The sequence below is a fragment of the Dermacentor variabilis genome, chromosome 9, assembly GCF_050947875.1.
Source record: "Dermacentor variabilis isolate Ectoservices chromosome 9, ASM5094787v1, whole genome shotgun sequence".
Taxonomy (NCBI): Eukaryota; Metazoa; Arthropoda; class Arachnida; order Ixodida; family Ixodidae; genus Dermacentor; species Dermacentor variabilis.
This window is the reverse complement of record NC_134576.1, coordinates 111,794,386-111,807,573: the sequence shown is the minus strand read 5'-3', so window position 1 is coordinate 111,807,573 and position 13,188 is coordinate 111,794,386. Positions and strand designations below refer to the sequence as shown.

Sequence of the window (13,188 nt, the reverse complement as noted above, 5' to 3'; positions counted from 1 at the left end):
GTAGTAAAGAAAAACACGATTAAAATATAAACTGAGCAGAATTTATCGCTGTAACATTTCACTGCTAATTGGGAGTGTAGAACTACGCACAAATGAACACTCGCACTAGCTGAACGATAAACGCTACTACAGATTTTTTTTTTTTTTTTTTTTGTAATTCAGTCTCCCACGTGCAAATAGGAAACTTGAAATTGGCTCCCCGTGATTCTACATGGCGAAGGCTCTCTCGTGCGGCATCTCTTTTTTGATGCACGGGAGACTTATATAGTGAAGGAAAATGCAGCTCCTAATTCCATCCATAGTACTCGCTCTCACACGCGCACACACAAATACAAAGAGAGAGAGAGAGAGAGAGAGAATGAGTACGAAGCTTGGTGCAGGGCAAGGGCTGTTCCATTAGCTGGGCCGATCTCGCGTGGAGGCGCATACAAAATTTAAACCACGCATTAGTTTAGGGCTCTGCGTGCTCTCTGCGAAGTCTTACGGTCGGCCTCCCGAGCATACGCAAGGGGGGCGGGGAAACTGTGGTGCGAAAACACTCAAGCCCGTGCGTGTAAGCGCACGTAAAGAAAGCAAACCCCGGTAGTCAAAATTAATCCTGCGTCCTTCACTAAGGTGCACCCCCCCCCCCCCCACTCCCCCGTCTCCATAGCTTGTGACGCAAAGCCTTCGGTACGCGAAGCCCCATAAAATTTATCATTATTTCACGGGGCATTAATTACGATCACGCATAAGCTCCGCCGGTGAATCTAGAGCTTGCCTCTTTTTATTTATTTATTTATTTATTTATTTATTTATTATACCATTTTGGCAAGAGCATTGTGCAGGAAGTGGTTTACAATAAGTAAAACAAATCGCAAAATAAAAGAAAAATAAAAGCTACGTTCGAAAACATAAGTCCCTAAATAAATGCGTTGAATCTGGAAATAATATACGAGACGGCAAGAAAGTTAAAGCAAGACGTTATAAAATAGATCAAACCAAGTAAAAACCTTTTTCCATTAGGTACCGTCGGTAAAAAAAAAAAATATTGATGTCATTGAGCTCTGCTGTGCATTGCATATATTGTAAAGGACCAGTTATTTCTTAAAAATAGTACGTATTCGTCTTCATGTCTCCGTCTTGTACCTAATTCTATGTAAGTCGCGCCTCAACTTTAGCGTAGGATTGCCTGCTTGCCATACCAGCTACATTAGCGAACCTATCATCCTTAGGACAAGCGTCGGCAGGAGCTACCTTCCTGCTTCCATTACTCTCATCCCAGATCGTAACAACACAGAATCAACTGTTTACCATGCATCTTGGTGAATTGAACGCACATGTATTTTCTTCGATAGTTCTTTGTAACGCATTCGCGCCTTGAGAGCACTCGAAATGAATGAATGAATGAATGAATGAATGAATGAATGAATGAATGAATGAATGAATGAATGAATGAATGAATGAATGAATGAATAACCCGTTGCGGCCGCTCATGGACAAAGGCGTTGCGTTGCTGAGAACATTGTGGATGAAGCTTGTCTAGAGAGGTCGCGGGGCCCGATGCCGAGTGCCCCAGCTGACCGCACCAGCTGCCTCGCGGTGGCTGCTAGGTTCCACATTTGTTTACGCTATAGCTTATGGAACTAGCAAGCGGCATGAACTATGCGTAGTCGCATTGCTGTGCAGGCCCGTGCCTTTCTTTCTTATGCGAAACGAGGCGGCCAAATCGGCCGACCCGCCGCTCTCGGCTGATGCGATTCAGACTGCATACGGGATCGCACATCCGACCCCGCGCCGGAGGCGCCCGCATTCCGACGAGGGGGGAGGGGAGGCGGTGCGGAATCCAAAGAAGGCTCGTGCACCATGCATTGGGTGTGCATATTAAACAACCTCGGGCGGTCAGAATTAACCCAGGCTCCTCGTCCGCTACGGCGTGCCGTGTAATGAGAATGTGGTTTTGACACATCAAACTCCACACAATCTTTTAAACGCGATACAGTGTAGCGCGTTTACGACGGACGCCTCTACAACGAAACGACCTGTGTAAAGAATGCATGATTTTAGTCCGGTTCTGTTGCGAGCTTTGTAGTACACCTTTACAAGGAAAACACCTATATAACGAATCATTTCGAACTCCCCAAACACTTCGGTGTAAAGGCGTTCGACTGTAAACAAACAAACAAGTACGGGGCGGAGTAAGTAGAGGGTCTTTAGAAACCTCCGAAAAAAAAAAAAGAGAGACTGCGGGGAGAAACGTCCTCCTTGCCTTGTATCGGCAGTGCTGGGCCGACACCTTCATCCAGCTCGTCTGGCCGTCGGCCAGCAGACGACACTTGCGTCGCGCGTACTTGTACTCGCTGGCCGGGTTGTACGCGCCGTACGGGCACTCCGCTTTGGCCACCGAGCCATGCGCAAGGGGTTGCCAGTGGAAGGTGCCTTTGTCCGTCTGCTGGAACTCCTCGGGACACGTGTCTGAAGATAAGGACCGCGCGAGGCACGAGTAAGGTAAAACTGGGGTGTACAGAGGATTGAGAAAGGAAAACCGCAGCGAATGCAATCTATTCCGTGGGACTAAAACGCCGGTACTCGCTAGAAGCCCGCAGCTGAGCAACACTGTTCTCGGTCAATAGTGGGCAATTTTTGTAACAGAAGGCACGGACAGCTGATGGGCAACACTTCTGTCATGGAACGGAAGCTTTCGATTTCCAATTGCAGCTGTTGCCTTGAAATTAACAATCCAAAAGTAAATTAGTAAAAGGGCTTTGCAAGTTGTGTAGACTCAATGGGCGCTATTTGAAGTAGGCGACCTGATCAAGGTTTTATTCGCCGCATACGATATAGCTGCGAAAGCAGTTAATAGCTCGCAGCTGGGCTCGCTAAGGCCGCCGGTCACCTTCCGCCATAACGCCGCGGCTAATTAAAGCACAATTAAGCCCACCACCGGTGCCTGGCAGCGAGCCCACGGCCTGCGGCAACGTCAAGTTGCGAGCCGGGTAGCGCTAAGCACCGGGCCACCGCGCAGATTCGGCTGCTTGGCAATGCGTGCGCTGTATTGCGCGCGAGGCAGACTCCAAGAGCGGCGGCACCTTCGCGTGCATTTCGGAGGCCACGGTCCGCTATACTGTAGCGGAGCAAAACAGCGTTGTGCGCATTGCGGGGGAATTTATTCTCCAGAAGATAATGGCGCACGCTGTGAGAGACTGCTGATGTGGCAGTTAATGAGCTCAGTGCAGGATTAACCGCTGAGTCGTGCTGATATTACTTAATTTAATGGAAATGATCATAGTAAAAAACACACGGCATCGCAGTAATGGCCGCGGTCTAACCCACCTCTGAGCTCACACACAGGTCCGCCGTAGCCCTGAGGGCAATGACAAGTGAAGCTGTTGATGCCATCTTCGCATTCGCCGCGGTTCTTGCAGGGGCTGGAGAGGCATTCGTTGACGTTCTCCTGGCACAGCTCACCTGAGATTCGACAGAGAAGGGAGGAGCAAACACTGGATACACAATGATATTCACGATATTCCTCGAAATCATCTTTTAACAGAATTTGGTGCTTCTGACAGGTACCGGCGGGCATCGGTAATGCATGATTTGGTTAAGCAGCGTACTTGAAAAAAAAGAAAGAAAAAATACGTTAACACTAACACGAATAATGAGGATGCAGACAAGCGCTTACCTGCGGCTATTAATTTCTTGCTCAATGACTCGGCTTTTTTTTTTTTTTTACTAAGCGTTTGGAATAGCGCATGCGCGGTAACAGCCGCATGGCGAGGAAACACAAAAAAAAAGAACAATAGATAGATGAAGATGACTATCCCCATGTGCGTTCGAAATGTGTGTGTCCTTATCACTCACGTATCTGTAAACGTGTCTTTTTAAGTATGCTCCTTCACTAAATCACGAAATTTCCAAAACAGATATAGCTGCCATACACAATGAATGTGGCATGTCACGTGGCTATACAGTACCCACTGTTCACAGTATTCAGTATGTGGAACGGTTATAGCCGTAGTACCTTTTCAGAACACGTGGCGGTATACTGGTACAGTGTTGCCGCGTTTGATATTGTTTGTGCATTCAGGGCAGCTCTGTCAGCTTAGTACTCGCGGTTTAAGGGCTGAATCGAGAAATGCTAGGATTGGGTTGGGTGAATACTCACTGTTTCAAATAAGAACAGTATACTACTCACTATACATTCGCAGTCAATGAGAAACCACTCGGAACTTTCGAACGTTTGAAACTAGACCCAATATTTGGCAACAACTGAACATTAAAGGCGGGTTACTGTTCCATTTCTGCTTAACAAAGTACCACAAGTTATCGCGAGCGAACAAAGAGGAGAGTTGTCTAGGCAGTGCAGAAACAATGTAGGTAATCCAAGCTATATTTTCGCTTTAGCGGCAGAAGCCTGCATGACAACATCCGAACTTTATCTGTAGTGAGTCATTTATTTTTATTGACAATCTAGTCAGGTGGCAGTTTTGTCTTGCAGGCTACAATCCGTGACGGCTTTCTTGTAACCGGCCATTTTACCTTTGTGTATGGCACACAAGTCCTTCAGAGCTTTAGTTTCTCCCCCATCTTGTGATCTTTCTTTTTTTTTCATCAATAATTTATTTAGCTTCTTCGGAAAGGTAGTCACACAGCAGCCATTATTTCTCAGAAAACATCCTTGCAACCAGTCTCCGAAGTTGTTAGAACGCTATTCGTGCACTCTCTTTTTATTATCATCAGCGATCCTATATTTACAACTGATTCTTTCTCCATGATAGTTGGCCGTATTTCTATTGCTCTAGTCAGTACAGGAGTGGTGCCTAATTATACCGAAATAAATATTTCTACATGCGTCGCCATTTGAATATTCGATATTCAATATTCCATAAGAATTATTTATTTTTCCATTCCTTCCCGGAAAGCGTTTATTTTCGCCTATCTCTAATAAATAAATGTACAAGTTAAAACACGTTCGAGCTGTAGCCCGACATAAATGATTGAAGCGCCATAACGGAACACGTAGGGGCTGATCACGTGGTATCACAAACGAGTGCCGGATGCGTTACCCATTTAAAGAATGAATCTGTAAAGTCTACCGTTTCTCTGCAGATTTATTTTTCTAGACAGCTTCGCCTTCGCGTGGACGTGCCGTTTTGGTTGTGTGAAATCTATGCATTGTATACAGACCAATGTCGCTAACAAGACGTGGTCGTTAAGTAGCCTGCTCTAGTGTGGCCTACAGCCGCTTTAACGGGTTGTATACACAAAGTCTATTAAAACACAGCGATTCCTACAAAAATTACCACAGAGAACTCTCGGATGCGTGCATTCGGATAGCATCAACATGAGGGGTAGTATACGTGGATCTGTCTAGTTTTCATATTTGTGGCTTCAGGCGCTCTTGTAGTGCAGTTTATAGCACTTCACTTTTTATTAAACTCCAAGTTATGGTTTTCTGAAAGCATTGATGTGGTGTGTCGGTGCGCACGAAAAATCGCTGCAATTGTTGCATTTATAGTGCAATATCATCTTTAAAATGATCAATTTACAAAGTCACGAAGCTGTTTCACGCGTCAATAACATCGCTTAGGCAAATTCATGCACTATTATCATTCCCCACGCTGGCGCACCCACCATATTTGCGGATTTTTGTAGGCACTATAGCGTGAGCATTCTCTCTGGTAATTTTTGTCGGTAGCTGTTGGGCATAAGTATTAGTGAAACAACAATCCGAACACAACAGCTTCGCAAGGTGCTGAAACAGGACCGTGCCGGTACCACAAATGGAATGCCCGCGTAGACCGTCTTTAAGTAAATTCTTGTCAGTGCAGTCAGCAGAGTGTGGTCATCCGCAGTGCCCCACTTCCGCTGCGCCGGAAGAAGCTGAGCTATTCGATCCGTGCTCTCAGTCGCCCAATCGATCATCCTATCCCTTTCCGACTTCGCAATCTACAAAGAACCGTCTTGCATGTCGGCTGTCACTTCTCGGGAAACTTAGAGCTCCTCAGTTACACGTTGCATACTCGTATATCTTGCAAATTAACAAAATATTGTTGATTGATTTCGCGGTGGTACGGAATGTGAAATCGCTCGCCTACTGTGCTTTGTTTACTAGTCAAGAAACACCAAGTCGTTAAATTTAGTCAAACGCCCTTAAGTACGCGGCATCGATCATAGTCCACTGAGCCGGTTCGGGACATTTAAACCAGACACTTGTTCTAACATGTTGGTGTTTTAAAGGCCCAGTGTTTCTTTTTTATTTTTTTACCGACCACAACAGTGGACTGACTAATGACACACGAAGTTACGATGCATTCGGTAGGTGATTTGAACTGGTCGCATTACAGCAACGGTTTCACCAACTATTTATCCCACGCCGCAAACAAATGACACCCGATAGCGCTGGACATGGCTACTGGATAGCTACATAATAAATGGCCCCTACGGCACTGAGTGGCCTTGGTTAACACTCTCGTGGCTCGGTTATGAATGCATGCCTGTCTATTAATGTCCGCGCAAGTAAACGGAGGCACAGCCGACGCCGTGGCTCAACTAGCAGAGCGTCTCGCACGCCTTGCGTAGGTTGTGAGTTCGCTTTCCACCACACTAGTCTTCCTTTCGCCTGAGGTTTACCGTAAATTTCGACATCACTTCTGAATATCGAACAATGCATTACGAAACACAAAGGGTTCAATACCGCTATATGCTTTCCTTGGTATCATTTTGTTTTTAATAAAGATTGGTGGATCCCACGCATGTCTGCTAATCGGTTATATGTAAGCGAACTTTCCTTTAACGTCTACTGAAATGCCTACTGGAGTTCACTTCAGCATTACTCCTACGTCGATCAACGCTCTTTGCTCAATGAACAGTGTTCTGTGGTGGCCCTTTCTTCACTCGACTTCCTTCTACCCCGCCTGCTTCCGTTGCCGATTTCAATTTTCTGTTGGCGATTTGTTAAGTTCGTTCTTTTAGTTCTGCTTGTCTATGTGGGTAACCTACCTAGTGGCACATACCCTTAGACAGGCATTGGCGCCAGGAATGTTCACATACCCAGTGACAGATACCCATTGACCCAAATTGTCTTTTCAGGAGTATCTACACGGATAAAATATGGAACACGGCGGCGGCTTCGTGGATTACATTTCTGAATGTTTGTTACCAGAATGTTGAACTTGCTTTCACCGTTGTTCATCCCTCTTTCTTTGTCGTCAGCATCCCTCATCACACCTTCATGTCCCCTTTCCCCCTTCCCTTGTGCAGAGCGGAAGGCTGGAGCGCGCCTAGCTCAGGCCGACCTCTCCGACTTCTTTCAAATAAATTCTCTCTCTTGAGAGAGAGAGAGAGTGAGAGAGAGAGCATTCCCAGTGACAAAAGTTGTATAATATCAGCAAGGCAGCAGCAGCCACAAGCCGTGAAGTACAGCGAAGAAGTAAAGCTAGCTTCGCTTTAAAAGTCAAGCCCCTCAGCTTCCGTCATCCATCTAGCTATCTCGATTATTGTGCGTTAATAGAACTGTCGGGGGTGGAAAAGCCACCAAAAAGCCGGCCTAATTAAACCGCTCTTGTTCAGTTTTACTAAGCAATGGCGCGGCTTTTTTTTAATACTTACCCTGAAAAAAAATCAATGTCCCGTGGTGTCACAGATACCGCTTTGCGTTTTTTAACCTCCCGTTTTATTGACTTATCCGAAATCAGGTCAACGGACAGTTCGTGTTTGATTTGCGTCGCAATTCACTTTCATAGGCGTGCGACTGCGTTCTTTACTGCTGTGACCGCTACTATTTGTTCTATTACTGGACGCACTCCTCTTCTTTTATCGTTTAGCTTTGTACCGACATGCAGCATAGCGAGTAGTCGCGAGACGTCATCTACGCTATTTTTCAGTGCCATTTATAGCTTGCACTTTGCTGCGGGAGATAGGTAGATCAATATAAAGTACAGCTTTTTGATAACTGCCCTACAATATAGCAGCCTCGATGACGTCAATGCATGCCCACTTTACTTCGTTGCAGCTTTGATTAAATCCTTGTGGAATGTGATATTCTCTTTCATTTCATTTCCTATTAACTTCAGAGCTGGCAGGTAACGAAAGTTTCTCTTTGAAATGCAGTGATGGCATATCGTGTTGGTCAATCGCGAAGCCTTCTTTCTGATAAACATGTTTCTGCTACCTGCGTAGCTTAGTGCTCCTTTCAACTGATTACCTACAGTCGTTTTGAAGAAAAAAAAAACGCGCTATTATAGGCGAGGACGTACCCCGCTAGCTAACCATTTCAACACAAAATTTCATCATTCGCAAACGCACCTCGCACACAATGCACACTCACCCGCGTATCCCTGCGGGCACTGGCAGCTGAACTTGACGTCCGACTCGTTCAGGCAGCGGGCGCCGTGCAGGCACGGGGACGAGAAGCACGGGTCGTACTGGTGGCACGTCTTGCCGTAGTAGCCGTCCACGCAGATGCAGGTGAACATGTGCGACGCGTTGGACTGGCACACGCCTCCGTGCAGGCAGGCGGACGGCTTGAGCAGGCACGGGTTGAAGTCGGAGCAGTTGCGGCCCGAGAAGCCCGTGAAGCAGTCGCAGCGGTACTCGCCGTGACTGGTGTTGACGCAGGTGCCGAAAGTCTTGCACGGGTTCTCCGAGCACGGGTCGAAGTGCTCGCACGCCTCGCCGTAGAAGCCCGGGTCGCACACGCATCGGTAACCGGGGCGCGCGTCCGTGGCCTCGCACGAGCCGTGTTTGCAGACGTTCGTGACGCAGTCTGCGGTGTAACCCAACGTCGCGTGAGGCGGGATGTAGCTTGTATGAACTGTTAGAAAAGCTGTAACTCTCACTGGTTTGTCCTTTAAAAAAAAAGAACCGTCATCGTTTCGCTTGCATTTCATTTCTTTACAGCTGCGCTATCGGTATACTCTCAGCTTGCAGGGCGTCAACTTGCATGGGGTAGCGTTCCTGACAGGAAACGAGTAGCATGCCGCACAGAACCCGAGAAGGGCGAAAAGAAAGACGGCGCTCCCGATTAACAATAGGTTAATCGAGCAAGCAAACAACGCAAAAAATGCGCTTGGGGGAAAAGATTTTGAAGGTTTTCTGGCGACTCATTGTCTGACCTGCAAGGACTGTTCACCCCACCTTGTAAACACTCCCGTTATCAAGAAGAGTATAAAACGTGCGTGACACGGGAAATCGCGGAATCTGAACAGATTTCAAGAATTGGGGAGGTATGTGTCAGCAAGGCATCCATCACGCTTTCAGACAAAGAGCTGAAATACTTACGTACGCGCAGATGATAACCCCTGACTCGGAAAGCACGTATATATTCGGGAATAATTCACAATAATCTTGCTGCAAGTGAAAATTAAAATGAAATTATAGGGTTTTACGTGCCAAAACCCCGATCCGATTATGAGGCGCGCCGTAGCGGGGGTCTTCGGAATAATTTGGACCACCTGGGATCGGACGGGACCTTTAACGTGCAGCTTATTCTAAGCACTAAATCTAAGCATTTCGCCCACGTCGTGCTCAGCAGCCCAACACCATAGCCGCTGAGCAACCACGGCAGGTTTGTCAGAAGTTCAGCTCTCGTCCTTGTCACCTCGTCTCTGTCCTTGTCTTTTTGCGCTGCCGCCTTTTCGAGTAATAGTTTAATAATAGTAATAGTTTTCGAGCAATAGAACTGCTCGTCCAATAGTTTAGACTAATTTACAAGCAGTTCCTTTAATCCGCGATAGGGAAGTCAATGAGTTTGATGGGAGAGAGTCTAGATTATTCTGCCAGAAGAATAAAGGCATTTACTTGAGAAATAAGACACCTATAGAAAACGGACCTAAATATAGGTAGACCAGTTCGCGATATATGCGAAGTCTTAGTAAGTGTCGTAACTTTGCTCTGGCGCGGAAGAAGTATTAGAAACGAAGAAAAAGAACGGCCGGACAGAGCTTCACTGACAAATGAGAATTTTGTTGAAGCAAACTCATATTTATAAGAGCGGTTGCAGATTCGCGTATGCGCGGTAGAAAACAGGCAAATATGGACTATCGGGCGTAAAACTTATTCTAGGCTCTACACACAGAAAAAAAACAGTGAAACCTTTTGTCGTCAGTTACACGCCAGACCACGCACGAGCGTGAAATTCTTGTCGATTACACACCAACGACAAAAAACAAAGAAAGAAAAAAAGATGAAAAAAAAAACACAAAGAACGGTAAACAGGACAAACCCAGGTACTGTAATTAACCGTTCAGAAAGGTGCGCTCTCGTCGTCATACCATGCGAATGCTGCCTAACCTGATACACGACTGGCCACCACACCCCCATCGCAGCCGTAGGCGCCGTTTGGACGATGAGGAAGTACCCTGCACACCTGACGTTGTAGGCGAAGCTGAACTGCTAAAAGTTTTTTCTATACATAGTATCCACGTATGTCATTCAAGGATACTCTGCAGCTTCCGGTTTACGGCGGCGCCATGTTGGGGAACCTATAGGCCTATGCGCGCGCATGTTGATAAGGTTCCCCAAGATGGCGGAAGGTAGCGGAAGCAGACGACAGTAGCGGATGTGACGTCACATGCATACTATGCGTACTTTTTAATGAGGCCAGCGTTTGGTCTCGGGATGCCACCGCAGGCGTAGCGCTTTCAAGTTCAATCAATCTTCCCGAGTGCTGACGTGTGTCACTCACAGTCGATTCGTGTGACGAATCGGTCGACCGGACTGCCGATTCCCTCTTCGCGGCCGTTCCAGGCGTAAACCCGGTACTCGTAGTCGGTCCAGGGCCGCAGCTTGAGCACCCAAACGCACTTGTCGGCGGCGGTGCCCGTTGTCACGTTGAGGTACGACGTGACGTTCTCTGACGCCGCCCGGTACTTGACCACGTAGCCGGACACGTTGCCGTACAGGGGTCGCTGCCAGCAGATGCGCACGCTGGTCTCGTTCACCACGACTGCACGTGTGTTCTGGGGATCTGCGTTGAAGATGGGAGGACCAGAAATAACGGTGAAAGATAGGTAAGAACCATAGCGTTTCACACTATAACACCTGGAGGGAAATCTGCCGCCACCGTCTATGGGAGTTTCCTGAGGGCGCCGTGCCGTCATGGGAATGACGGTATATGTGTCTGCGAGGCTTGTGTTGGCTGGTGTTTTAAGAGGCTTCGTCTAAAACGTGGATATAGGTACAGAAATAACGCGTTCTTAAAGCAAAATCATTATAATATGTTTCCATTCACGCATATTACATCTTCCAGTGAACTTTACTCTCCTACAATGCATAACCAAGCGAAGAAAAGCAAGAACAGACGACAAACTGTTCCAAAGCGAGTACGAATGTTGTTGTCTGTTCTCATACTTAAGCGGCGCGCTCATACTTCTTACGTTTCATATAACTGTACATGCAACAAAAAGTTGTCATAATTAAAGAAAACATATTTCTGTGTAATAGTAAAGCTAAAAAAAGCTTCTTATGCGCTTTTTTAGTAGAAAATTAATAATTGTGACAGACGGAACGGTGCGTGCCTGGCTTTCCGAGAACGATGCCAATCCGAAGTCGCGATATACCGGCGTTCCCATGCACACCACAGCGCAGCAGCGCCAGATTTCCCTCTAGGTAATGTAGTGAGAAACGCTATGGTAAGAACAAAGCTGGCGAGTCGACGCGACCGAGCGTTGGCTATAGTATTTGTGACGTCGCTGCACATCGGGTGGTTCTGAGACACTCGCACACGTGGAAGTTTTCCACGGCCTAATTTACAGGTTCGGGCGCATCATGTTCGCGCTGGAACGCGAAGGGCACGACGCGAGCTGGAGGCAAGACGCACACGAAGAACCTTTTAAGAACCGTTGAGGTTTACTGAATGAAATGTATGCGAGCAGAGAACGTCAGGTGAGGTAAAGAATTCCGGCAGGATCCATCTCACGGCGAATGTCGACGTCGACGCGATTAACGTTCAAGCACAGTACCGGCACATAGTACTGCTGAAGGCACCTTCAATTTACAATCCGTAGTACTCATGCTATTAAACAGTAGCAGCTGGAAGTCAGCGCCCGTACTTATGTCTTCTTGTTCACGTGTATTCGTTAAGCCTTGTCCTCCGTAAAAAGAAAGAAAGAAAGAAAGAAAGAAAGAAAGAAAGAAAGCTCCATTACATTGTGGAATGACTTACCCGATTCCATAGTTACTGAAATAGAACCTAATAAATTCAGGCACTTATTAACAGCACATTTCAAGAGCTGAGTTACTTTGCCGTGTTTTTGAATGTGTATGCGTATTTTGTTTTGTTTCCAAGTTGTTCTTGAGCCACTGTGTCTATCTTAGTGTTGATGCTTCTAATGATGTTAATGTTGAACATGAATCCTGCACTTTGTATTGCTTTTTTGTTGTTACCGACCATTGTATATGTAACAACTGCTCCCCTCCCCCTTATGTAATGATGATGAATGAATGAATGAATGAATGAATGAATGAATGAATGAATGAATGAATGAATGAAAGAAAGAAAGAAAGAAAGAAAGTTTCATTAAGCTGCAATGACCACGCAGTATATATACCCGCATGTCGAGCCTACGGCGCATGAACTTCCGCGATCTCCCTTATGCTCGTCTGTTATACGCCAGTCACGCGAATAACTTTCGAGCATGATCGGGCTCCATCGTAATCTAAATTATCGTGTGTGACTCGTGTATAACATTCCCCTTCTTTCATGCGTATAGCGTTGCAGGGTATCGTGTTAAGTGGGTATGAACTGGCCAAGTTTTCTGTCCTGCTCAATCACAGCTTGCACGCAGAAAATGAAGTCGATTGACGGAGGACAGTTGAAGTGCACTACAGGGGAGGCAATCATAACGGAATGAACGCGAATGAATGAATGAATGAATGAATGAATGAATGAATGAATGAATGAATTCTACCAGTGTGTGACTTCCTACTTTCTCGTTTTTTTTTTTCTGTCTTCGCACAGGTTAGCTCTTGGTCGAACATCGGAAAGCTAAGCTTTCTGAGTTTTGCCTTTGGCAGCCTATCTCAATAGACTAAGCAGTCTCTTTCGCACGCCAAATAAACGTCACTCACCGGTCAACAAATCGAGAGCTGAGCAAATAAATTCACTTGACTTGGTAAATACGCCAACTAGCCACTGCTACAGGCGTTCTCCCTGCATTCTTTACTCGCACGGACTTGGAAAGAATCTACATGCGAGGGAAGACACTT

At 46.4% G+C, this 13,188-nt stretch overlaps 1 protein-coding gene across 3 annotated transcripts in view; it reads right to left on the bottom strand.

Moving 5' to 3' along the window:
* LOC142557302 (uncharacterized) overlaps positions 1-13,188 on the bottom strand; it is a 189,729-nt gene that overhangs the window by 26,819 nt on the left and 149,722 nt on the right. For all 3 annotated transcript variants that reach the window (XM_075669032.1, XM_075669033.1, XM_075669034.1), the window contains 4 exons: positions 10,667-10,948; positions 8,309-8,746; positions 3,313-3,447; positions 2,249-2,454 (listed from right to left, as the gene is read on the bottom strand). In XM_075669032.1, coding sequence (XP_075525147.1) covers positions 2,249-2,454; positions 3,313-3,447; positions 8,309-8,746; positions 10,667-10,948 — 1,061 coding nt within the window. The remainder of the gene's footprint in view (positions 1-2,248; positions 2,455-3,312; positions 3,448-8,308; positions 8,747-10,666; positions 10,949-13,188) is intronic.